General features: G+C 40.5%; 6 protein-coding genes across 9 annotated transcripts in view; 5 read left to right on the forward strand and 1 right to left on the reverse strand.

The window, feature by feature from the left end:
* The first annotated feature begins 2960 nt into the window (after window positions 1-2960).
* LOC129756083 (trafficking protein particle complex subunit 11) lies at window positions 2961-10321 on the forward strand. 2 transcript variants are annotated; one of them, XM_055752835.1, is made up of 10 exons: window positions 2961-3314; window positions 3373-4544; window positions 5059-6116; window positions 6175-6326; window positions 6385-6929; window positions 6986-7268; window positions 7380-7694; window positions 7753-7919; window positions 9075-9449; window positions 9521-10321. In XM_055752835.1, the coding sequence occupies exons 2-10, from the start codon at window positions 3375-3377 to the stop codon at window positions 9536-9538; spliced, it is 4083 nt and encodes a 1360-aa protein (XP_055608810.1). In that variant the 5' UTR covers window positions 2961-3314; window positions 3373-3374; the 3' UTR covers window positions 9539-10321. The 2 variants fall into 2 exon arrangements, with proteins under 2 accessions (XP_055608810.1, XP_055608809.1); XM_055752834.1 differs by having other exon boundaries at window positions 6986-7694.
* Window positions 10322-10470: 149 nt separating this feature from the next.
* Window positions 10471-11736, forward strand: LOC129758134 (uncharacterized). Of its 2 annotated transcripts, none has more exons than XM_055755592.1 (2): window positions 10471-10563; window positions 10627-11736. In XM_055755592.1, the coding sequence occupies exon 2, from the start codon at window positions 10678-10680 to the stop codon at window positions 11152-11154; it is 477 nt and encodes a 158-aa protein (XP_055611567.1). In that variant the 5' UTR covers window positions 10471-10563; window positions 10627-10677; the 3' UTR covers window positions 11155-11736. The 2 variants fall into 2 exon arrangements, with proteins under 2 accessions (XP_055611567.1, XP_055611568.1); XM_055755593.1 differs by having other exon boundaries at window positions 10479-10563; window positions 10630-11736.
* Window positions 11737-12818: 1082 nt separating this feature from the next.
* On the forward strand, window positions 12819-15164 carry LOC129756489 (transcription factor grauzone-like). 2 transcript variants are annotated; one of them, XM_055753389.1, is made up of 4 exons: window positions 12819-13000; window positions 13060-13246; window positions 13320-14648; window positions 14804-15164. In XM_055753389.1, the coding sequence occupies exons 2-4, from the start codon at window positions 13124-13126 to the stop codon at window positions 14960-14962; spliced, it is 1611 nt and encodes a 536-aa protein (XP_055609364.1). In that variant the 5' UTR covers window positions 12819-13000; window positions 13060-13123; the 3' UTR covers window positions 14963-15164. The 2 variants fall into 2 exon arrangements, with proteins under 2 accessions (XP_055609364.1, XP_055609363.1); XM_055753388.1 differs by having other exon boundaries at window positions 13077-13246.
* On the reverse strand, window positions 15114-17050 carry LOC129756490 (uncharacterized). The gene is made up of 2 exons (XM_055753390.1): window positions 16382-17050; window positions 15114-16323 (listed from the first exon to the last, which is right to left on the reverse strand). Exons 1-2 carry the CDS (start codon window positions 16389-16391, stop codon window positions 15203-15205), a joined length of 1131 nt encoding a protein of 376 aa, XP_055609365.1. The 5' UTR covers window positions 16392-17050; the 3' UTR covers window positions 15114-15202.
* A 165-nt stretch (window positions 17051-17215) lies between these two features.
* On the forward strand, window positions 17216-20925 carry LOC129756488 (uncharacterized). Its single transcript, XM_055753387.1, has 2 exons — window positions 17216-17725; window positions 17825-20925. The coding sequence occupies exon 2, from the start codon at window positions 18328-18330 to the stop codon at window positions 20923-20925; it is 2598 nt and encodes an 865-aa protein (XP_055609362.1). The 5' UTR covers window positions 17216-17725; window positions 17825-18327.
* An 86-nt stretch (window positions 20926-21011) lies between these two features.
* LOC129752114 (uncharacterized) overlaps window positions 21012-23859 on the forward strand; it is a 22017-nt gene continuing 19169 nt past the window's right edge. The window contains exons 1-2 of the mRNA XM_055747905.1: window positions 21012-21666; window positions 22378-23727. Coding sequence (XP_055603880.1) covers window positions 21012-21666; window positions 22378-23727 — 2005 coding nt within the window. The remainder of the gene's footprint in view (window positions 21667-22377; window positions 23728-23859) is intronic.

Genomic DNA, 23859 nt, shown 5'->3' on the forward strand with positions numbered 1-23859 from the left:
CAGTAATCATTGACTTTAGTCTCAGTTAAAATTTTCACTTCCACTCTATCCATTACTGAATAAACACATCTTTTTGTAAATGCTCTGCCTAATTCTTTAATTTTCTCAATTTTGTCAATTTTGTCAATTTTGTCAATTTTGTCAATTTTGTCAATTTTGTCAATTTTGTCAATTTTGTCAATTTTGTCAATTTTGTCAATTTTGTCAATTTTGTCAATTTTGTCAATTTTGTCAATTTTGTCAATTTTGTCAATTTTGTCAATTTTGTCAATTTTGTCAATTTTGTCAATTTTGTCAATTTTGTCAATTTTGTCAATTTTGTCAATTTTGTCAATTTTGTCAATTTTGTCAATTTTGTCAATTTTGTCAATTTTGTCAATTTTGTCAATTTTGTCAATTTTGTCAATTTTGTCAATTTTGTCAATTTTGTCAATTTTGTCAATTTTGTCAATTTTGTCAATTTTGTCAATTTTGTCAATTTTGTCAATTTTGTCAATTTTGTCAATTTTGTCAATTTTGTCAATTTTGTCAATTTTGTCAATTTTGTCAATTTTGTCAATTTTGTCAATTTTGTCAATTTTGTCAATTTTGTCAATTTTGTCAATTTTGTCAATTTTGTCAATTTTGTCAATTTTGTCAATTTTGTCAATTTTGTCAATTTTGTCAATTTTGTCAATTTTGTCAATTTTGTCAATTTTGTCAATTTTGTCAATTTTGTCAATTTTGTCAATTTTGTCAATTTTGTCAATTTTGTCAATTTTGTCAATTTTGTCAATTTTGTCAATTTTGTCAATTTTGTCAATTTTGTCAATTTTGTCAATTTTGTCAATTTTGTCAATTTTGTCAATTTTGTCAATTTTGTCAATTTTGTCAATTTTGTCAATTTTGTCAATTTTGTCAATTTTGTCAATTTTGTCAATTTTGTCAATTTTGTCAATTTTGTCAATTTTGTCAATTTTGTCAATTTTGTCAATTTTGTCAATTTTGTCAATTTTGTAAATTTTGTAAATTTTGTCAATTTTGTCAATTTTGTCAATTTTGTCAATTTTGTCAATTTTGTCAATTTTGTCAATTTTGTCAATTTTGTCAATTTTGTCAATTTTGTCAATTTTGTCAATTTTGTCAATTTTGTCAATTTTGTCAACTTTGTCAATTTTGTCAATTTTGTCAATTTTGTCAATTTTGTCAATTTTGTCAATTTTGTCAATTTTGTCAATTTTGTCAATTTTGTCAATTTTGTCAATTTTGTCAATTTTGTCAATTTTGTCAATTTTGTCAATTTTGTCAATTTTGTCAATTTTGTCAATTTTGTCAATTTTGTCAATTTTGTCAATTTTGTCAATTTTGTCAATTTTGTCAATTTTGTCAATTTTGTCAATTTTGTCAATTTTGTCAATTTTGTCAATTTTGTCAATTTTGTCAATTTTGTCAATTTTGTCAATTTTGTCAATTTTGTCAATTTTGTCAATTTTGTCAATTTTGTCAATTTTGTCAATTTTGTCAATTTTGTCAATTTTGTCAATTTTGTCAATTTTGTCAATTTTGTCAATTTTGTCAATTTTGTCAATTTTGTCAATTTTGTCAATTTTGTCAATTTTGTCAATTTTGTCAATTTTGTCAATTTTGTCAATTTTGTCAATTTTGTCAATTTTGTCAATTTTGTCAATTTTGTCAATTTTGTCAATTTTGTCAATTTTGTCAATTTTGTCAATTTTGTCAATTTTGTCAATTTTGTCAATTTTGTCAATTTTGTCAATTTTGTCAATTTTGTCAATTTTGTCAATTTTGTCAATTTTGTCAATTTTGTCAATTTTGTCAATTTTGTCAATTTTGTCAATTTTGTCAATTTTGTCAATTTTGTCAATTTTGTCAATTTTGTCAATTTTGTCAATTTTGTCAATTTTGTCAATTTTGTCAATTTTGTCAATTTTGTCAATTTTGTCAATTTTGTCAATTTTGTCAATTTTGTCAATTTTGTCAATTTTGTCAATTTTGTCAATTTTGTCAATTTTGTCAATTTTGTCAATTTTGTCAATTTTGTCAATTTTGTCAATTTTGTCAATTTTGTCAATTTTGTCAATTTTGTCAATTTTGTCAATTTTGTCAATTTTGTCAATTTTGTCAATTTTGTCAATTTTGTCAATTTTGTCAATTTTGTCAATTTTGTCAATTTTGTCAATTTTGTCAATTTTGTCAATTTTGTCAATTTTGTCAATTTTGTCAATTTTGTCAATTTTGTCAATTTTGTCAATTTTGTCAATTTTGTCAATTTTGTCAATTTTGTCAATTTTGTCAATTTTGTCAATTTTGTCAATTTTGTCAATTTTGTCAATTTTGTCAATTTTGTCAATTTTGTCAATTTTGTCAATTTTGTCAATTTTGTCAATTTTGTCAATTTTGTCAATTTTGTCAATTTTTTTCAATTTTGTCAATTTTGTCAATTTTGTCAATTTTGTCAATTTTGTCAATTTTGTCAATTTTGTCAATTTTATCAATTTTATCAATTTTGTCAATTTTGTCAATTTTGCCAATTTTGTCAATTTTGTCAATTTTGTCAATTTTGTCAATTTTGTAAACTTTGTCAATTTTGTCAATTTTGCCAATTTTGTCAATTTTTTCAATTTTGTCAACTGTGTTAATTCTGTCAGTTTCGTCAGTTTTGTTAATTTTTTATGTTTTGTGTGTTTTGTTTATTTTGTTGTTTCTTGTTTTGCAAAGTTTGTGTCATTTTTTAATTTTTAGAAATATTGCTATTGCAATTTTTCAAATTTTTGATAAATTTTTACTTACTCTCAACCAACGAACTTGCATTTGCTTTCAGTGTTTCACACGCTCAAATAATGCACCACGAATCGAATCGGTTCAAAAAATGTAAACAATTCGAACCGGTGCCGTATCAGGCAGCAAAAGTTAAATTTTCCTCAAGCGGGTTTCATCGTCATCAGCCGACCGCGACGAAACTGTCAAAATTTTTGTTCGTCTGGCGAAAATTTTTGTCATCATCCCGTTTTCGGTAGGTTGCTGCGCGATTTCGCATCGGAAATTCCGTGTTTTTCCGTTAGATTTCGGTCCCCGTTGTTCCGGTGCAAGTGCTTCCGCTAGGGGTGTGCTGGAGCCGAGTGAGCATTGCGGTCTAGGAGCATTCGGAGCAGAGGAATGCTACTGAAATCCAGGCTCTCGTTTTGTGTCATCAGCTGAAATTAGAGAAAAGTTTCCTCCCTCATTCGTCGTCTTCCCCGGAAGTGGGAACTGCACTGATAAGGAGGAATTTGATTTGCTGGTCGTTTATCCGAATTGTTCTTGTCGTGTTTTTGGTGAGTATAAATTATGGTTAATTTTGATGGATCGATTTAATGTTTTGAATTTTCACAGGGATGGCTTTGGACGCAAGTGTCCTTCCGTCGGAGCTGGTCACGATAGCTCAGCCTTTGGTGGGATTGTCCGGATTAGATGTCCAACGGAATACTATTCATAAGACAATTTGGGACGCGTTCAATAATGGCAAGAAACCGGAAAGCGAATCGATTCAATACAAGTTACTTCCACAAAGCTACGAGTTTCCAGTTTCAAAACCCAAGCATCAATCTTACGAGTGGTACCACCCAAAAGGGATCCTAAAAAGGAACTGGATGTTAAAGCATCTGCATGTGCTACCAGCAGTTGTTGTCTTGTTTCAGGACCTGGAATGGAACGATCCTCAATGGAGCGAAAAGCAGCTGCAATGTGCTTCCATCATACAAACTTTGAAGAATTCCCTCCAAGGAAGAAATACTCGTCTGGCAGTTGTTCTGCTACAAAAAGGTGCACCTCCAGGTCAAGGCGAAGACCTGTTAGCTTCTGAAAGGGCAGCTCACTTGACCAGCACTTGCGACATCAACGCCAAAATGCTTTTTGTGCTTCCTCATAATGACCATCTAATGAGTCACATCTTACGACTTCAATCCGCCTTTCTAGAGCTGGCCCAATCTTACTACACTCAAATGATGAAGCAAATTCGGTTACACCGCGATCAACTCACAGATTCCCATCAGATCCTCAAAATTAGACACCAGTTCAAGCTTGGATTCATTTCGGAACTCAAACTAGACCAATCGAATGCCCTTCGCCATTATCGGCAAACTTACGGCAATCTGGACGAAATCCGGATCGTTGACACGAACTGTCTCGAAATCAAAACCATCGCCGGATTTGTCAATTACAAAATTTGCCGGTTGTTCTTCAAACTGAACGCTCCCAAGGACAGTATTTCGCACTTCAAGAATCACATCAACAAGTACCGATCTAGGACCGGTTTTAAGGAGCTACTGTTTGAGCACATGGCCTGGCTGAGCGTGCAGTACAGCGCCTTTGGGGAACTATTTTGCGACGCGGTGAAGAACGGATTGGCGCCACTGCAAACGCAACATCCGGGAATTTATTTCCACAAAGCTGCCGAGTATGTGGGCCGTAGAAAGGAAGCTTTTCTGCAGTGTTCGGCTCTCGGAGCGCCTGGTGATGGATCGGCAGCTGCCGTTGCCGTCATTGGGCATACAGCTGGGCAACAGGTGAGAAAATTTGTGGAAATGTTTTTGAATTGGAATCTTAAATCCTAATCATATTTCTAAATTCAAAATTTGTATCTGAACCCTGAAGAGGAAATCTGAATATGAACAATCTTAATCTGATGCTCGAATCTTGAACCTAAAATTGAAATCTAATTTTAAAAATAAAAAAAAATTAAAATAAATTGAAAAAATTGAATCTGAATCTGAAATCTAAAACTGAAATTTGAATTTGAAATCTGATATCTCGTGTTAGCTCATTACGTCGTATTACGAACAACATTTTTCCATTTAGAATATTTGTTGTCTAGACAACATATTCTATATGTGAAATACTAAGTTTAAAATTGTTTTGATTACTTTTGCAGCATTTTTTCTGTGAATTCTTAAGATTTTTCATATGACGTAATGAAAGATCCCGCGAGATATCTCAATTTAACTGAAATCTGAATTCTTAAAAACAATTAAAAAAAAATACGCTAAATATGATATGGTATGAAAATTTCATTTTTTTTAGCTCTCATCAGCAAATGCCAACTCGGCCCTGTACAGTGATTTCTTCGGCATTCGGGGCACGAAAACCGGCGAACCCGTTTCAGAACAACAGATTATCTGCATTGTTCAGGAGCTGGAGAAATCTTTCAACCATTCGGCCGCTATCATCACGCTGCTAGGTCAAGCGATGGCTCAGTATAAAGTCTACAAATGTCTACGTTTTCGCAAAAAGCTAGCCGTCGATATGGCCGAGGAATACCTGAAAAGTGGTGACTACTCCAAGGCCCTAACGCTGTACTCGTTGATGCTGTCCGACTATCGAGTCGACAAGTGGTTCACAATTTTCACCGAGGTGCTCCTGAAAACTTTACGTTCTGCCTATCTGTCCGCAACGGTTCCGGATTTTGTAGCCTGTAGCATTGAGGCGCTCTCCCCTAGCATTGCTATGGAGAAGTCGGACCGGATTATGATTTTGGAAAATTTGTGGAAGGTATTTCACAGCGTTTCGCCGGTATCCAGTAGTCAAATTGCTCCGGAACTTACTTCCAGCTGGCAGACAGCACTAGGGGCTTTCAGTAGTCCGATTAAGTTGGATCTGGATCGATTGAACGATTTGTTGGAATGTAAACTGACATTCGATCAAAGGCAAATTAAAAATGATGAAAAGTTGCACCTTCAACTGTACGTTCGATCGATTGTGGAGGTTCCTCTGAAGTTGAGAAATTTCTCAGTTCTGCTGACGGATCTAAAATCAAGTGCAGTTCGTATTCCGGCTGTCGAGTATTGCGAGTATTTGCCGACGGAACCACCCGAAGCCGTTTCGATGAAGCCAATTGAAGAGTTTATCCTGGAGCCACAGAAGTGTTATCGAATCCGGTTCGTTGGCGAACGCTATCAATTTATGGAGAATGTTGATGTACACATTTTCCGGTTGGAAGTCCAGATGGGTTCGGATCGTATTTATGCTATCCTTTCCCAGCGAGAAAAATTAAACCGTCAACCGGTGTTCAAAACGTACAATCCACACCAAGATTGCATGGAACGGATTGCTATCATCAGCTCCTGTTACATAATTCCGACGTGAGTGACTCTGTTATATTAGTTAAAGAAGAAATTGTTTAAGCTTTGTGTTTTACAGATTCCACATAGGATCACAAACTAAGCAAAATAATCAACCGATGCTGACGAACGAGTTCTATCGAATCACAACCAAAATTCTTAACCATTCGGATTTGTGTCTCCAAAACGTTGGTGTCTCGATAAACGTTCCACAAAATTTGAAATCTAGTGGTAATTTTGCTACTTTTAGTTGAGGCAAATACGCAATTATAACGTTTCCTATTTCCAGTATTTCTTACTACGGACCTCAACCAACCGATGCAGAAAATTAACTCCAGCGTCCAGATCGACGTCGGTGAGCTGCAGATGCAATCGTCGACCAGTATTTCCTACTATGCCACCAGCCTAATCGAGGGAAACATCGAGCTGCATCAGCGACTTTTCTATCAAACGGAAAACCTGCACCAAAACAAGTCATCCGTCGGTTCCGGTCCCTCGACCATAAACGACTCACCCTCGACGCCAAACAGCGAAAAAGAGGAGCTGGCCAAGCTGCTGCAATCCACCAACAACCAACAGCAGGTGCTAAAGTTCAACAACGAAAACCACAACGTCAAGGTCGAGTACCTCAGTGACGGTTTGGTGCGGAAGACCAAAGAGGACACCATTCTGTTGCCTTGTGTGGAAGAAATCAAGCTAACCGGACGCTTCTACACCCTGAATCGGCTACCGATGGGTTCGATGGCCTACCGGAACGAAGATTTCATACTGCGGGTCAATATGGAAGTTCGCGCTCCGGATGGAATCGATATCCTGCAGACGCAGTTGTTTTGTGTAAGTTTATTGCACTTTCTTAATTTAGAATTTTTCTAATCAAGCTTAATTCTCAGGACCACAACATCATCGAAAAGCCTTATAAGGGTCAACTGCCTATTGTTGGCACAAAATTGCGGAAACTGACACGTTTCGAAGATCTCCATCTTCTGAACCCCGTTAACTGTACCCGGGAATGGGTATCGCAATCCAATTATCTGAAAAGTGACGTGCGGCTAACGTTCAACCGGAGCCGAACTCCAACCGACTACAGCACCACCACATCGAACCGGTCCCAAAACGAGGATCAGTTCAACCGAAACCTGCTTTCGAAGCTTCCAGCAAATGCCACAATTATTGGTAGCACTAATACCCAACTAACCAACCAGTTCACACTAACACTAACACCCAATACTTCCTCCTCTTCCCCTGTCCAACCTTCTTCCGGTTCTTCGCCGGTTCCTCCACCAGGTTCGGTTATGACGTCCTCGACGGGAAGTTCCGACGATTTCAAAGTTAAACCGCTACCGATAACAACGGACGCCCAACAGCAACGGGACGAGTCGGCCTCCAAAACCCCGATGCAGGTTAAAACCATCTTCAATCAGGCGCTCGATTGTGTTCAGCTAACGACCAACGACCGGTCCGGGTTCATCAATGCCTCCGTTGTACCGACCCTGAGCAGCAGCGAGTCCAAGCCCATTTTCGGGGTGTACAGCGTTCGATGGTGCCGCAGCAACAGTCCTACCGTGGTCAACGAGTCGAAGTTTGTGATTCTTGGAATCGGTATGTTCGAAAAATCTTCTAAATCAACAACTTGTTATGAACTTAAAGTAATTTACAGATGTGATAGAGCCCCCTCTCAACATTTACTGCTACCTGGAGGAGAAGATGTACGTGCGGATACCGATGACGCTCCGGATCACCATTAGGAATCCGACCCGGAAGATCATGCATCTGCAGGCTCTGCTCAACAGTTCGGACAGTTTTATGTTCTCCGGGCATCGGCAGGTTAGTTTGAATGTGTTGATGAGTAACGCGCAACTTACCTCTCTAGTATCCAGTACTATTTCTGAAACCCTGGGGTATCAAAAGCTCCGTTTTGGTTCAAAACTCATCCATGATTTTTGCAGAATTTTTAACCAACGTTTGCATGAGTAAAATTGGAACTTTAAGGTTTGTATGAAAAAATTGAATAGTTTGTACTGAAAAATCAATATCATTTTTGTTTCTTCTGTAGAACCGTGCCTGCTTATGGTTTTTGTGCCAATGTACAAATTAGTTAAAAAAAATTCCGCTGAACAATTCTGTTGAAGTCGTAACTTCGTATCTCATAAGCCAAAAAAGTTTAAGCAAATGAACAGAGGTATGTCTTTTGCCAATGAAAAACAATAAATTCAATTGACATCGCTGCTAATGCCTCGCGAATTATTGTTTGAAAAATTGTCGTGCTATACTATGCAGGCACCCAGCAGTGATGTCAAGTGAATTCATTGTTTTTCAATCCCAAAAGACATGTCTCCATTCACCACCCTATAACTTTTTTGTCTAACGAAGTTACGGTCTTTGACAAAGTTGTTTAGCTGAAAATTCCCTTTAGAGAATTTATAAATTGGTAAAAAAAAATCATAAACAGGCTCGATTTCACAGAAGAAACAAGAATGATGTTGATTTTTTAGCACAAAATATTTAAGTTTCCCATACAAAGCTAAAATTTAAAATTTAATTATGTACCTAAACGTTACTTAAAAATTCTGCAAAAAAATTATGTATAAGTATTAAACCAAAACGGAGCTTTTGATACTACTCCAGGGTTTCAGAAGTTCCAAAACTGACCTCAAATCGACTCATTCTACTGTACAACCTCCAAATGACTCCGGTCCAACAACCTTCAAGTGCCTCCTTGTGTCGAATTTTTAATGGCACTTACTCGATAGATTCCCATCCCGACGATATGCTAATGAATTTCCAGCCAAATGCCTCACAGTAACGATTGGGTAGACAACCTCAAATCTTTTTCTTGGCTGCACGACCTTCCATGGCTGCCTGGTTCTACGACCTATTTCTTCGTACTTTTTACAACTGAAAATGGACCAATTTACTGAAATTCCAAATATATCTATCGTTACAAGAATCGTATTAAGAATTTTAAACCTTTTTTTGCAGCTCAACGTCTCGGTTTTTGCATTTTCCTCGTACGATCTGCTGTACAACCTGTACCCGCTGAAAGCTGGCTGGCAACCACTGCCTGAGCTTCAGCTCGATTACATCAATCATTCCAACAGCAGCACCAGTAGCATCAACGCCAGTCAAGCTCCCGGGATGGGTCCCGGTGCCGGTGGACCACAAGCTCCAGGTGGCGGGACGGTATCCGTCCCCGTTGTTACGATAGATGTAGGCAATAGTAGTACCGGCAATAGCAATACTCATCCACAGCAATCCGAGGTCGATTCCGCCGGCGGCAGCAGTTACGAGAGCCAGCGTAAAGCTGAACTGGCCGCCTTGGTCAAACGCTGGATGCCCAAGATGGTGTTCATTCATGTGAGTTTGCTGAAGTCATTTAAAATGAGTTCATTGTTTCATTGTCTAATTATACATTTTTTTAATTCTAGCCACCAAACCGATCCTGAAACTAGAACAGCAATGTATGTTGTAGGTATGTATAGTTTACATTATCAAATTTATTGTTTCTGGAAACAATTATTATTGACAAAAAAAAGTGAGCGTCAGATTAAAATCAAAATTTTCTACTAATTTACTCTTAGAAATAACAGTTTTCCGGGAAAACTTTTCCCCTAACTGAATTGGGGTACAAGGCACCCGGATTTCGATTTGCCTAACCCTTCGGTTAAACTTTAGATTAGCATCTTTCGGTGCTCAGTAGAATTAACAGTCTACGAAATTTTCTAACGAATTCGATGATCAACAGAATTATAACTTTTTTTCTCGATAAAACTCGATTTATAAAAATTCTCTTATAGAACATTCAAAATAGTTAACTGTTTGCTCGGAACACGTGTTCTTAGATGTGGCCTAGCTCATCTCTGTATAGAATCAATTTTAATACGAATTCTTGTATTATAGTAAACGCGTTAAGACAGCAAAAGAGAAAGAAACATGTACATTTAACCAATTAACTAAAATCTAACGATATCGAATAGTAGGGTTCTTAATAAAAGAAAAATAAATATTTGGGGAGCACGCATAAAAAATCGCGGTAAAATTGTTCTTGGGCAGCAACCAACCTAAAAACGCGGCGCCCGCAAACATCTTGTTCTTATATGGATTTGAAACCGTCGTTGGTTTTGTTGCACCATATTGTAGAGTGTGATTTATTAGTGAATGTTGAAATATCAGGCATGAGGTAACAAAAACGATGGGATAATACGAAACAATAAAAGAAGTTATTTATTGATAAAATGGCCAGATGTGTTACATTTTGTAACGGCAAGTGATTATCACAGTTCCCTGGAAAATTTGCAAAAAAAAAACTATTCAAATTGCTTAAGATATGATGTCATCTGGCAACCCTTCCCAATTATTTTGAATTGGTTTTGTTTCGCCGGTTTCGCCGAATCGCAATAGTTCATAAACCTTTCTATTTGTATTTACTTTTAAATAAAGTAAGACAAATAAGTATCTGGTAAAAAGCTAGGTAAGTACCCCACAGTGCAATTATATATCGAGATACTTAACAGTTGTTTTTTTCCTTAAAAAGAAGCATAAAACACGAATAAAATCAAACACATCTCCGAATGAACAATCGAAAATGCCAAAACGGGAACGTCGCCCGAAACCGAGCCACAGCTGCTGCATCAAAACGAAGGCCGCTCTCAAAGATTTCGATTCCGAAATACGAGAACAGGAAGTTTTCGTACTTCCGGATGACGACGACATTCGCAAACGGATTCACGCTCGACGCCGGGTGGGACGCTTCAATGGGCTAAAAGGGTGCTACAAAATGTGGCGCGCATCGTTGCTAATGCATCTGAAAGATCTGGGCCTGGAGCACACCCTGGAACGGATTCCGCCGGAAGAAATCTACGAAATCGACGGGGACTTTGACGGGGAGGCCTGGGCCAGTGCCTACCAGAAACGCTGCGAGCAGGACTGCGAAGCGATCGACGAGATGTGTACCACGATGGATTTGGAACCGCTGAAAAGGGTGGCCCACTGTACCTATGCCAAGGATATACTGGACACCCTGGACCTGAACTATAACCGGGTTCCGCGGAAGAAAAAATAACTGACTGCAGGATTAACTGCGGGTGGAAGCGATCCTTGATTGAACCATAGAGTAGAAAACCTTTTGAAATTCCTAGAGGGAAATCGCAATTGAACCATTTCTATTGGTTTCAGCTTTTTAGACTTAGATCGTTAGCGTTCTACGTTTTCTGTTATTCGTCTGGGACGAAAGTAATTCTATTTTTTGTTAATATTTTATTTTTCTGAAATATTTTTTTAGAGACAACTTTTAAATTTGTTATCGTTATCTGTATTTTTTTTTTTCATGATCTATAAACAAAAGGCAAAACATAATTTTTGTTCATTTAAAATTACCAGCTTTTGGCACGATTCACACAATGTAATTTTCAGAAGCAATGTTTAAGCTTTCTCCGGATACGTTACGGTTATTGTTCAGTCTATAGTTGGTTCACTCATGATCCTGCTATCGCAGGCAATCAAAAAAAAAATGGCACAAATATCAAATTACACACAAACACTGATGACACACATTCAAAAATAAGAACAATCGAACCGAACATGTAATGTAGTAATTTTAAACATTATTATAACAATAAAATTTAAAAAAAATCACAATGCAATCACACTCCAATAAATAAATAAATCGTTGTTGAAAACTCCGATTAATTCTTTCATTTTGAAACTAGATGAAACTAATTTAGCTTGTTGGAACTGACATTTAAAACCAATTATTGAAAAAGATAGACCGAGCTTGGGAAGCTGCCTACGATTTATTTTTTTAGAATGACCATAAGAACAATGAGTTTACAAATTATATAGTGTTAAGCATACCAAGAATATCAGTGGACTTAAATGACTTCCTTGGGGAACAACTAAGCACAAAACAAACATGAACCTCTTTTTTATTGTTGACTTTTTGGGGAATGTTTAGAAAATAACTTACCAGACAGCCATGTTTTTTTTCTATAGAAAAGAAGTTTAGGAGGTTACGTCCATATAAATTCTGTAGAGGTTTTTGAAAATTTCAAAGAAATAAAACCGTCCCAAGGAAATCAGAAGTGAGCTGCCTGGTTTTTTTTTAAATAAATAAGTACCAATAAGTTTTAATTTTACAGTTTGAGGGATGAATATCCCTGAAAAAAATAAAACTTTAGGTAATGAACAAGATTTTTAGCAAATGAGTGTTATTTTTAAGATAGCGTACATCAGAAAATGTGTTTCTTCATAAAATTTTCGAACTAAGGATCCGTCACATGGGGGTAGTTTGTGGAAGGACACAAAAAGAAAAAAAAAGTTTATTGCACACATTTGAAGGTCTTTAAGATTTATAAATTCTTATGACGCGGGCCACAAGGTCTTTGATTGCAGTAACATGTGATTCTATATAGATTTCTTTTCAAAATTTAAATGAAAATCTCACAAAATTCTAACAAAAGTTTTTCAAATGCCCATTTTTTATAAAATGTAAATTTATATTTTGATTCAAAAATAAATGGGCCACCTCTAAAAGATAGAAGTAAACCTAAGTTTTAAATTAAGATTTTATTTATGATAACATACAAAAAAAAATGTTGCATTTTTGTGCAATTAATATATATTTTAAAATTTTTAATAGTAAACACAAATAAATGAAATTTCGAAGCGGGCATGAAAGGGTTCACCGTAAGAAAAATACAACTTTTTGCTGCATGGGTTCGTCTTTCTGACGCGAAAGTTGATCGCGTATTCGTGATGGCGACAACAAAATCTTTCCCCTTTCTGCAATCGCGTTAATAAATTTAGAATTTCAATAGAACTGTTTTAACGAAGTGGTTTCAATTAAGACAAACCGTGTTCCCATTCCCCAACGGAATCGTTGCCGGAGGAAGTTTCCTACTTCGAAACAGGTAAGCCAAACCGTTTGTTTACCTGGCTAGTTGGTTTCAAGTTGCGTAATAAAAAATAGCCCATTTTTCGGAACAGAATTCAAACATCCGTGAATCGAGTCTCCCGGGGGAGTCCAATCGGATATGGCCACTATCAACATGGCTGAAACCTGCCGGCTGTGTTTGAATTCCAACTTGGGCCAGGCGGTGGTGAATCACGAGGACGACCAGCTGCGAAGGAAAATCGATAAGGTTTTTTACTTCCAGGTAAATTGTTTTCGATGTTTGTTTTTCTCTTTGGATGGAAAAAGAAAACTATCGGATGGCTTTATCTTCATAGGTTTTTCGCAATCGGGACATTCCGAGTATGGTGTGCGACATCTGCATTGAAACTGTGGATGGCTTCTACGAGTATGCCGAGAAGGTTATGAAAAATCAGCAGTTTTTGCGATCGGCACTGGTTCCGGTTCCGTCAACGTCGACAGCTGCTGCCCTCAGTGAGTTGGGTTCCCACGTTAGCAATGACATGGTTAAAATTGAGTACAGCGTTAAACGGGAACCAACCGAAACGGAATGGGTCGGAGTAGATACCTACTGCGAAACTTCGGTCGTTTCGGTACAAGATGAGCTGCTTCAGAAAGATATTCATCTTGAGGAACTGGATCTGGACACGAAGGACGACCAAGAGGAGTGGCTTCCGGTGGATGAGGACGAAGAATACGAAAGCGACGTTTCGGAGATATCGGATTTGGACATAAAGGACGACGATGAATACGAAGAGGAAGAAGGTGAATACATACCGAAGGCTAAACGGAAGTACACTCCGAGGAAAAAATCGACTTCCCCCAAGAAACCGAAAGCCCCAAGTAAGCCACGGGAACCACGAGTTGGTCCAAGTCTGGACGAAAAAATCCTACAGCATTACAAACTATCGTGCGATCTCTGTGCGGAACCACTCGAGGATTTTACGGTCCTTCGTAAACATTACAAAAATTGTCACGACCAGGAAGGTTATCTGAAGTGCTGTAACAAGAAAATCTACAAGAAATGTTGGATGATTGAACACATCCAGCTTCATCTGGACCCCGACGCATTCCATTGTGATATCTGCAACAAGAGCTACAGTTCCAGCAAAGTGCTGAAGGAACATACCAAAGAAGTACATTCACCGAACGAGGATCGTCCCTTCAAGTGCGAAGTCTGTCTGAAACCGTTCGTTTCGAACGCACATCTAAACGCCCACACAATGGTTGCCCACGGATCGGTCCAATGTCCTCAATGTCCAAAAGTCTTGGCCTCCCAGGGTTCCCTCAAGAAGCATCTGGTAGCCATGCACGGCGACGGGGAGCAGCACGTCTGCGATGTCTGTGCCCGAGTGTTCCGATCCAAGCAATGTTTCGATACCCACGTCAAGGGTCATCTGGGAACTCGGCTGGAGAACAAGGTCCAATGCAATGTGTGCTCCGTTTGGTTGACCGATAAGTACTGCCTGACCAAGCACATCCGACGGATGCACGTGCAGCCAGATGTGGCGATGGCCTGCGAGCTGTGCGGCAAACAGGTACGCAACCAGGACGCCCTGAACTGTCACATGCGTCGGGCGCATACGGAGAGCCGGTTCGAGTGCGACATCTGCCACAAAAAGTTCAAGCGTCCGCATCATATGAGGGTGAGTATGTTAGACCCTTGCTTTATTGGCTTATTTCTGGGAAATTTCCAGGGTTCCCAACTACAAGTTAAATTATTACGTTTCATACAAATAGAGCCACTTGTGCAAAATATTTACAAAACTTCTGACACGTGAATTTCCCTGATTCTTTGCAGGAGCACATTGCCATTCACCACACCGGCGAAGATCTGTACGGGTGCAACCACTGTAGCGAGCGGTTCAACACCAAGAACAAACAGTACATGCATCGGAAAACGGCTCACCCACTCGAGTGGGAGGAAGAGATGCGCAAACGAATCATGAAGGATCCTTAGGTTAGCGAACTTGTGCTCAGAAAGTGGAAGTATTTTATTATTTCGTTAATTTTCTTGCGAGAATCGGTAAGCTATGACTTACCCAGTTACAGCTTAATGATGACATTGTGAGTACCATTTTCTGCTATGGTAGAAAGGTAACGTAATTATATTGTGTAAGTTATGACCAAACCAGGAACGAATGAAGTTTGATTTCTAAGCATATTTCTGTTTAATTCTGAAACAAATCCATCTTTCTAATTACAGAAACTTCTCCAAAGACTCGGCCTGAACGTAACAACTGGGAAACTGGTCGTCGAACTCCATCTCTGATTCCGATTGTTCCTTATCGCCGTCAGTTTCCTTCATGAAGAAGTCATAGTTTACAAAGTACGGATCTTCCTCGGTAAATTTGACGCTCTCTCGACGATTAATGGACCACAGAGCAGCGCTCTCAATCCCACTTCCGTTCAAGCCGCTACGCTGGCAACTGGCGACGCGACGCATTATTCGATGCAAATTAGCCGGATCACATTTCATCTCCAAACCCAGTCGAAGCACGTTGGTGTTGTTGATTTCCAGCAAATCAGATGAACGTTGCTGGATGCAAACGTTCCTACGGGATACTTTTCTCGCCTGAGGAGGATCCGATTGGGTTCCGCTGGTTTGCGCTTCGCTGTCCCGCATCCTAACGCTGTGATACTTTTGGACGGCTACGTTTCTCGTTTCCTTAGGGCTCGTTTGAATGGAAGAGTTTCCCCTGCTGATTATGTCTGTATTGGTGCCAGTCGAAGTTTTTATCGGGTTAACGACTCTAACTGGGGTCACTTGAACCGAAGCGTTCACCGAGATCCGTTTATCAACTTTCGGAGTCATTTGAACGGCAACCTCTTTCCTCTGAATAACCGGCTCATTCGCGGGTGAAAGTCGATCGACTCTCAACCATTGACTTCCACAATTTTGACTCTTGTTTTGGCTAGAACCGTGGTTCTGTGATTGTTCGGTTTGCAACCTGAGCTGCTCGTAAGCCTGTCGAGACTGCTCTAGAACCCGCTCGATCAAATCATCCTTCGGTTTTGGCCGACGATCCGTCGTTGTGCGTTCGTACTGCTGCAGTAAATCGTGCTGACCCTCGAACAAACTGGCGGAAAGATTTGCCACGTCCTCCGAGTCCCGGGGCCAGTCTAGCGAATTGCTTTCGGATATTTCAAATGCGTTATTCCGTTCCTGCGTTCGAGGTCGGGAGCCTCCATTTTTGACTGCAGCATTAGCTGTTTTTGAACGTAAAGTCCTGTGGGAGGTAGCAGAACCGAATGGTCGACCCCTTCTTCTTCCTCGGCTGACTGAAGACTTTTGCGACGATTCCACAAACTCTTCCTGGGCTGCGGGATTTACAAATTTTAATTTTATTGGCAAAAAAACAAAACGGAGGATACTTACAGAACTGCATGGCGCTGCTACGTTTGTTCAAATGAAAGTGAGTTTACCACGTGTTTTGTTGAGGTTATGAGCATGGCACACTGTGAGTACTGTGACGGTTTGGATTGCAAAAAAAAAAACGTAAAATGGGGTGAATTTGGAAAAAAAAATCTTGGAATAATAGTTTAAATTTAGATTTCACAAAAGTTTCCTTCTTTCTTCGGTGCTAAAGTACGTCGAGGCTTTTTTACATAGTTTTTCGCACGGTTTTGTTAAACCGCTCTATTTAGTCTGAGGAAAAATGAGTCCGTTTAAATGGAAAACACTTCGCATTGTTTAAAGTTGGGATAAACATAGTTCTGAGGCTTGAAAGACCTGAGACCGGAAACGCATGAAACACGAGACGCGAAACATGAGATGTGAGAAATGAGACAATCCAAAATCTTAAGAGACCGGTTAATGATTCACTTCTCACCTCTCACGTTCCGTATCTCACGGCTTACATTTTATGTCGCTTTTCTCATTTCTCACTCCTCAAGTCTTACATCTCATGCCTCGTTTCTCACATCTCATTGCTTACTCCCTACGTTTTTCAGCTCAAATTTTCTTCACATTCCACGTCTCTCTTCTCACCTCTAAAATACCACTTATTTCTTCTCTCGTCTCATTTCTAAAATCTTCTCACATCTTATGTAAGGGGTTTATTCTGCGACTCGAGTGACGTGACTTACGAAATTTCATATCCTTTTGCTGGCTTAAATAGCTTCTCTAGCCTCGAAATTTTCGTTCAGATGAGCTGTTATTGGCCTTCAGAGCTCATCGATAAACAAATTTCTTTTCTGTAGCATTTTCTGGAGCAAGGACGAAGAAGTGAAATTCCGTGAGCCACGTCACTCGAGTCGCAGAATAAGCCCCTAAGTCTCATGTCTTATTTCTAAGTTCTGGTGTGCCATGTTTCAGGTCTCATTTCCTATTCAGGTTACAAATTTCATTTCTCTAAAGGGGGCTTGTGATATAGCTCAGTTGGCCAGTCTGTTGTCTCCTGAGCCGATGTCCACGAGTTCGAGCCCAAGAGCAAACATCGAACACAGTTGTACCGGATAAGTTTTTCAATAACGATCCGCCAACTGTAACGTTGATAAAGTCGCGAATGCCATAAAGATGATAAAACGACTATAATCGAAACAAAACAAAAAAAAAATCTCTAAAGGGCGAACACGTAATGATTGCGTCACATTGAACAGGGCATAATGTTTTTACCATTGGGTAAAAAACAACCAAATTTTGCACACTTTCTCATGGATGTGTATTGTTTACATGCTGTCAAACTCGTGTGTCATGTTTTTCGGCTCAACGGAAATGGAGGTGAGAGAACAAATTCTTTCCAAACACCTAGAGTTTCCTGACCTGTCGCACCGACAGTTGGGGGAAAATGTTTAACATTCACCATTCAACCGTTTCCAGAGTGTTGAAGCTGTTATAGCAGCGATTGACATTGGACCACGGCAAAGGAGCTGGAAGAAAACTGGACCGGAGTACAGCAAGACAAAGGGAAATGTTGAGGCCAACTGTACATCCGTCGACCCTTCGAACAGCTACGGCTCTGTAGACCAAAAGAACTGGCAACACTTAACCACCCTTCCTGGAACTACTGACATGACTGGGTGAACGGATGTAAACAAACGGTCAGTAGACAACGTGACTCAGAAAAGGCGGCGAAGTAGTTACATTTGAAGAGTTTGTGAATTTGATAAGGACACTTTAATGTAAGTTTACACAGATTTTCCTTTATACATCCTTTAAAAAAAACACTTAAAATAAAATTTGTTTACAGCTTTTAAGCTGATTGAATCTGCTGAAAAGGAGTGTTTTTACTTCGTCCAAATTAAACCCCTGTTGTGAGGTTATACCGCAACATTCTTAAAAGATTAAAATCTACGAAGAAATCAAATCCGATATCGTGAAAAATGCCGCCAAAGGCCGTCAAGACATTTAGCTGTAGCCTCTGCAAGGATCCGGACAACAACCATATGGTACAATGCGACCGATGCCAATCTTGGTATCATTACCAATGTGTGGGTGTTGGTGATTCTGTGGCGGACCGAAGTTGGCTTTGTCCAAGTTGTGACAAAAACAGTACCACCAAGGCAATTGAAACGCTAAAGACGAATAAATCCAGATCCCAATTGTCTAGAGCCAGTACTTCGAATTCCGCGAGAGCCGCAAAGGCGGCCCTAGAATTGCAGCAACTCCAAGAACAAAAACAACTGGAGCTACAGCGCATTCAGGAGGAAACCATTCGAGCTGAGAAGGAAGTTGCTCTGGCAAAGACTCGCCTGGAGCTCGAGAAACAACAACGTGAGAAGGAAGCAGAACTCGAGCGGAAGCGCCTGGATGATGAGCGAAAACGTCAGGAAGCAGAGCAGGAATTTGAGCAGCTGAAACTCAAACAGGATAAAATCCGTCAGGAAGCTTTGAGAAAGCTAGAGGAAAAATTCCTAGCTGAAAAATATCGCATTCTTAATGCTCAGCTTGACGAGGACTGTAGTCGCAAAAGCGATTATAGTGATTGTAGCGGAAGAAGAACGAAGCAATGGGTAGAGGACTTGTTAGATAACCATGAAGTAGCCATCCATGAGGAAAAACCGAGTGAAGGTAATCCTAAACGTTGTAGGGAACCACTCGATGCACCTAAACAACCACTCAACTCGACTGAACTAGTTAATCCCAATAGAAATCCAAGGAACCTAATAGGAAATGAGATCGCCAGCAGAAATTTCGAATTTCCCGTCGAAAGTCCCATTCGAGGGGAGCAAAATCTGGTCACGGTTCCTCAAGCAGTTGATAGACAGGGGAACGAGCAACGTGCGCAGAGAGAAAGCGAATTGCAGAATTATCCATCTAATCTACACATCCCGTCAGGTTTCAACACCTTGACCAGTAATCAACTGGCTGCTCGATCAGTGTTTTCAAAGGAGCTACCGACGTTTGCTGGTAACCCGGAGGAGTGGCCGCTTTTCTACAGCAGCTATCTGACCGGAACAAGAGAGTGCGGCCTCACTAACGCAGAAAATTTAATCCGTCTTCAACGATGCCTTAAAGGCGAAGCCTTAGAAGCAGTACGTAGCAGTTTGCTAATTCCGGAAACAGTCCCTTGTGCCATTGAAACTCTGGAAATGTGCTACGGTAGACCGGACGTATTGATAAATGCACTTCTAATCAAGATCCGAAACACTCCTGCTCCAAAGGAAGGCCGGTTAGAGTCCCTGATTGCTTACGGGCTAGCCATAAAAAACTTCTGCAATCATATACTTGCAGCGAATCTCAAAGAACACTTTACAAACCCCACGTTGCTTCAGGAGTTAGTGGAAAAGCTTCCTACGGATACTAAAATGAAATGGGCGGACTACATGGAACTCACAGGTGAGAAGAGCTTGGATTGTTTCGGAAGATTTATGCACGAAGTTGTAAGAAAGGCGATCACGGTGACCTCTTACAACCCTCAGACAGTGACCAAACCAGCAAGAGGAGAAGACCCAAGATCCAAAGGTGGCATGAAGTTCAGAGGGTACCTCAATCTTCATAGCGAAGCTCGAGCGTCTGATGCAGATGACAAAGATGATCAGCACCATTTCCAGAAGATATGCAAAGTATGCGGAAAGCCAGGTCACACATTGGACAGATGCGGTAAGTTCGAAACCTTTTCTATCGATGAACGCTTGAAGGCAATCCGGATTCATAACCTCTGTAAGAGTTGCCTTAAAAACCACTTGCCATGGCCGTGTCGCCGCCCTAAAGATTGCACGTATGAAGGTTGCCGTCTCCGTCACCACCCTCTACTCCACTCATCTCCTCCTGAAGGACGAACAAATCCTAGTCCCAATAATTTTCATCGTGCTAATCGTACTGCAATTTACCGAATCATTCCCGTCACAGTACACAATGGATCACTATCCATACCTACCTTCGCTCTCCTTGATGAAGCCTCCGAGGTTACTATGATCGAACAGAACCTCGCTGATAATTTGAATCTCAAAGGTAGCATAGCACCACTCCACTTACAATGGACGAGCAATGTTTCTCGTGTGGAAGAAAATTCTCGTACAACCGACATACTGATTTCTGGGCAAAATAAGTCGAAGTGTCATTGCTTGAAAAACGCGAGAACAGTTGAGGTTTTAGAACTCCCGGTCCAGACCATTCGCCGTCAGGAACTCGACAAATATCCACATCTTAGAGGCTTACCCATAGCCGACTACGAACACGCACGACCACAATTGCTAATCGGTCTTGAGAATATCCATCTTGCAACACCTCTGAAAATCTGCGAAGGACCACGTGGGCAACCTATAGCCACAAAGACCCGCCTTGGATGGTGTATCTACGGCGGCATTTCGTACAACAGAACTCGTGAATCATACCAACAGCTTTTCCATGGTAGCGTTCAAACCGAAGACGAGAAACTACACGAAGTGATCAAACAGCATGTCGTTATAGACAACCTGGGAATCCTAAACACAGGAGTAGCACTCGAGTCTGACGAAGATAAGCACGAGAAATATTGAAAATTACCACCCGCAGAATTTCTGGAAGATTTGAGACAGGGATTTTATGGAAAAGCGACACCGTTATCTTTCCGGATGGGTTTGCTATGGCACTAAGTCGATTAAATAGTCTAGAAAAGAAAATTTATAAAAATCCGGAATTGGCAAATCGCGTACAGAAACAAATTAATGAATATCTAGAAAAGGGATATGCTCACAAAACATCTTACGAAGAGTTGAATTCTGGAGACCCGAAACGAGTCTGGTATCTGCCACTAGGCATCGTTGTTAGTCCCAAAAAACCAGAAAAGCTGCGACTAATCTGGGATGCCTCTTCGAAAGTTCGGAACGTATCATTCAATTCAATGGTTCTTAAGGGACCAGATCTACTCACGTCATTACCGGCAATTCTCTTTAGATTCCGCTCGAGAAAGGTGGCAATATGTGGTGATTTGAAAGAGATGTTCCACCAGATAAAAATTCGAAAGGAAGACCGGTCCGCTCAGAGATTTTTGTGGAGAGAGAATCCGTCCGCTAAACCGGAAGTCTACACTATGGACGTTGCAACTTTCGGTTCTGCCTGCTCACCTTGTTCAGCGCAGTACATCAAAAACCGGAACGCTAATGACTACAAGGAGGAATTTCCAGAAGCAGCCGAGGCCATCATCAACGGCCATTACGTTGACGATTATTTAGACAGCAAAGATTCAGAACAGGAAATAATCAGTCTGATCAACGATATTCGGTTCGTACACCAGCAAGGTGGGTTTGAAATTCGAAACTTTAGATCTAATTCTCCATACGTTTTGAATGTGATCGGTGAGAAAGTTCTTCCTCCGAAAGATTTGGGCCTATTCCCGAAAGAAATTGAATCAGTTTTAGGTATTCAATGGCTGCCAGCAAAAGACATGTTCACTTTTTCATTGAACCTAATGAACATCGACACCGAACTGATTGATGGGACGATTCGTCCTACAAAGCGTCAAATATTACGCATCATAATGACCATTTACGACCCACTCGGTCTGCTGGCTGCATTCATTATACAAGGAAAGATAATTATACAAAAACTATGGAAAACTGGTTGTAATTGGGATGACGAAGTTAACGATGAAATATTCTCGGACTGGAAACGCTGGACCAACTTGTTCTCGGGGCTGGGTAGCATCCATATACCAAGACCATATTTTGGCACGACTATTCCAGAATTGTGCAAACCAATCCAATTGCATGTGCTCGTTGACGCAAGCGAAGAAGCATATGCTTGCGTCGCGTATTTTCGCTACATCGACAGAGGCATAATTCGTTGTTCTCTTGTGGGTGCAAAATCCAAGGTTGCTCCTGTTAAAACCCTTTCCATACCAAGGCTCGAACTGCAATCAGCTGTGTTGGGAACACGTCTAGCGGAGTTCATACTCAAAAATCATCAAATACCAATCACTGAAAAGTTTTTTTGGACCGATTCGGCAACAGTGCTGCACTGGATCCACTCAGATACACGCAAGTATCATTCATACGTGGCGTGTAGAATAGGAGAAATCTTGACCTCTACGAACACCAAGGAATGGAGGTGGGTACCTTCTCGCAGAAACGTTGCCGACGAAGCCACCAAGTGGGGTTGTGGCCCGTGCTTTGAAGCAGACAGCAGATGGCTCCTTGGACCAGACTTCTTATGGGGCTCCGAAGATTCGTGGCCTGAGCAAAAATGGAAACCAGCTAAGGTAACTGAAGAGTTGCGATCTAGTTACTTTCACAAAATGCTGATTGTGGAAGAAATAATCGACGTCAACCGCTTCCACAAGTGGGAGAGAATGTTACGAACAATCGCCTATGCATTCCGTTTCGGGACACCCCGAGGTAACAGCAACACTACAATCGAACCGAAGTCCTTAGAGCTCCTTGATCAGAAGTATCTACGTAAAGCCGAGACGGTACTGCTGCAGATCATCCAACGAGAATCGTTCCCGGAGGAAATAATTGTACTTCAAAGAAAGCCTGCGGGGGTGGTGCCGATCACCAGTCCGCTATATAAATTGTCAGCTTACATCGATAAGGAGGGATTGGTCAGAATGGACGGTCGTATCGGCGCCGCCCCCAACTTGCCGATCGAAGCTAAGTGTCCTATAATTCTTGCCAAAAACCATCCTATAACGTTCCTTCTTATAGACTCGTACCATCGCCGCTACTTGCATCGGAATGCAGAGACCGTTTTCAACGAGATTCGTCAGCGCTTCTACATACCAGGGCTACGAAAGCTGATACGCACTGTAGGCTCCCGCTGTCAATGGTGCAAAGTCTACGGCAGCGTTCCGACTCAACCGAAGATGGCTCCTCTTCCTAAGGCTCGGCTAACAGCATTCTTGCGGCCTTTCACATTCACTGGTCTGGATTACTTTGGCCCAATTCTGGTGAAAGTTGGACGTTCCCATGTAAAGCGCTGGGTAGCCCTCTTTACATGCTTCACGACACGGGCTATTCACATGGAGGTGGCCCACAGCCTTTCAACAGTTTCCTGCAAGCTATGCATCCGCCGCTTTATAGCGCGACGAGGAGCGCCCGCTGAAATATATTCGGATAACGGCACCAATTTCAGGGGCGCCGCTAACGAACTACAAAAACAACTTCTTGAAGTCAACCAGGGGTGCGCAGAAACGTTCACTAACACAAATACAAATTGGTTCTTCAACCCGCCAGCAGCGCCACATACCGGTGGCGTGTGGGAGCGTCTGGTACGGTCCGTTAAAACAGCATTAGAGGCCCTACACGATGTGCCTAGAGTTCCTGATGACGAAACATTCGAAACAATCATCCTTGAAGCGGAAAGTATGATAAACAGTCGACCGCTAACGTACCTACCACTCGACGGGGCCACAGATGAGGCACTGACTCCTAATCATTTTTTGCTTGGTAGCTCAACCGGAGTCAAGCAACCACCGCAAGATTCTACTAGTGCCC

Source organism: Uranotaenia lowii, chromosome 3 (genome assembly GCF_029784155.1).
Source record: "Uranotaenia lowii strain MFRU-FL chromosome 3, ASM2978415v1, whole genome shotgun sequence".
Lineage (NCBI taxonomy): Eukaryota > Metazoa > Arthropoda > Insecta > Diptera > Culicidae > Uranotaenia > Uranotaenia lowii.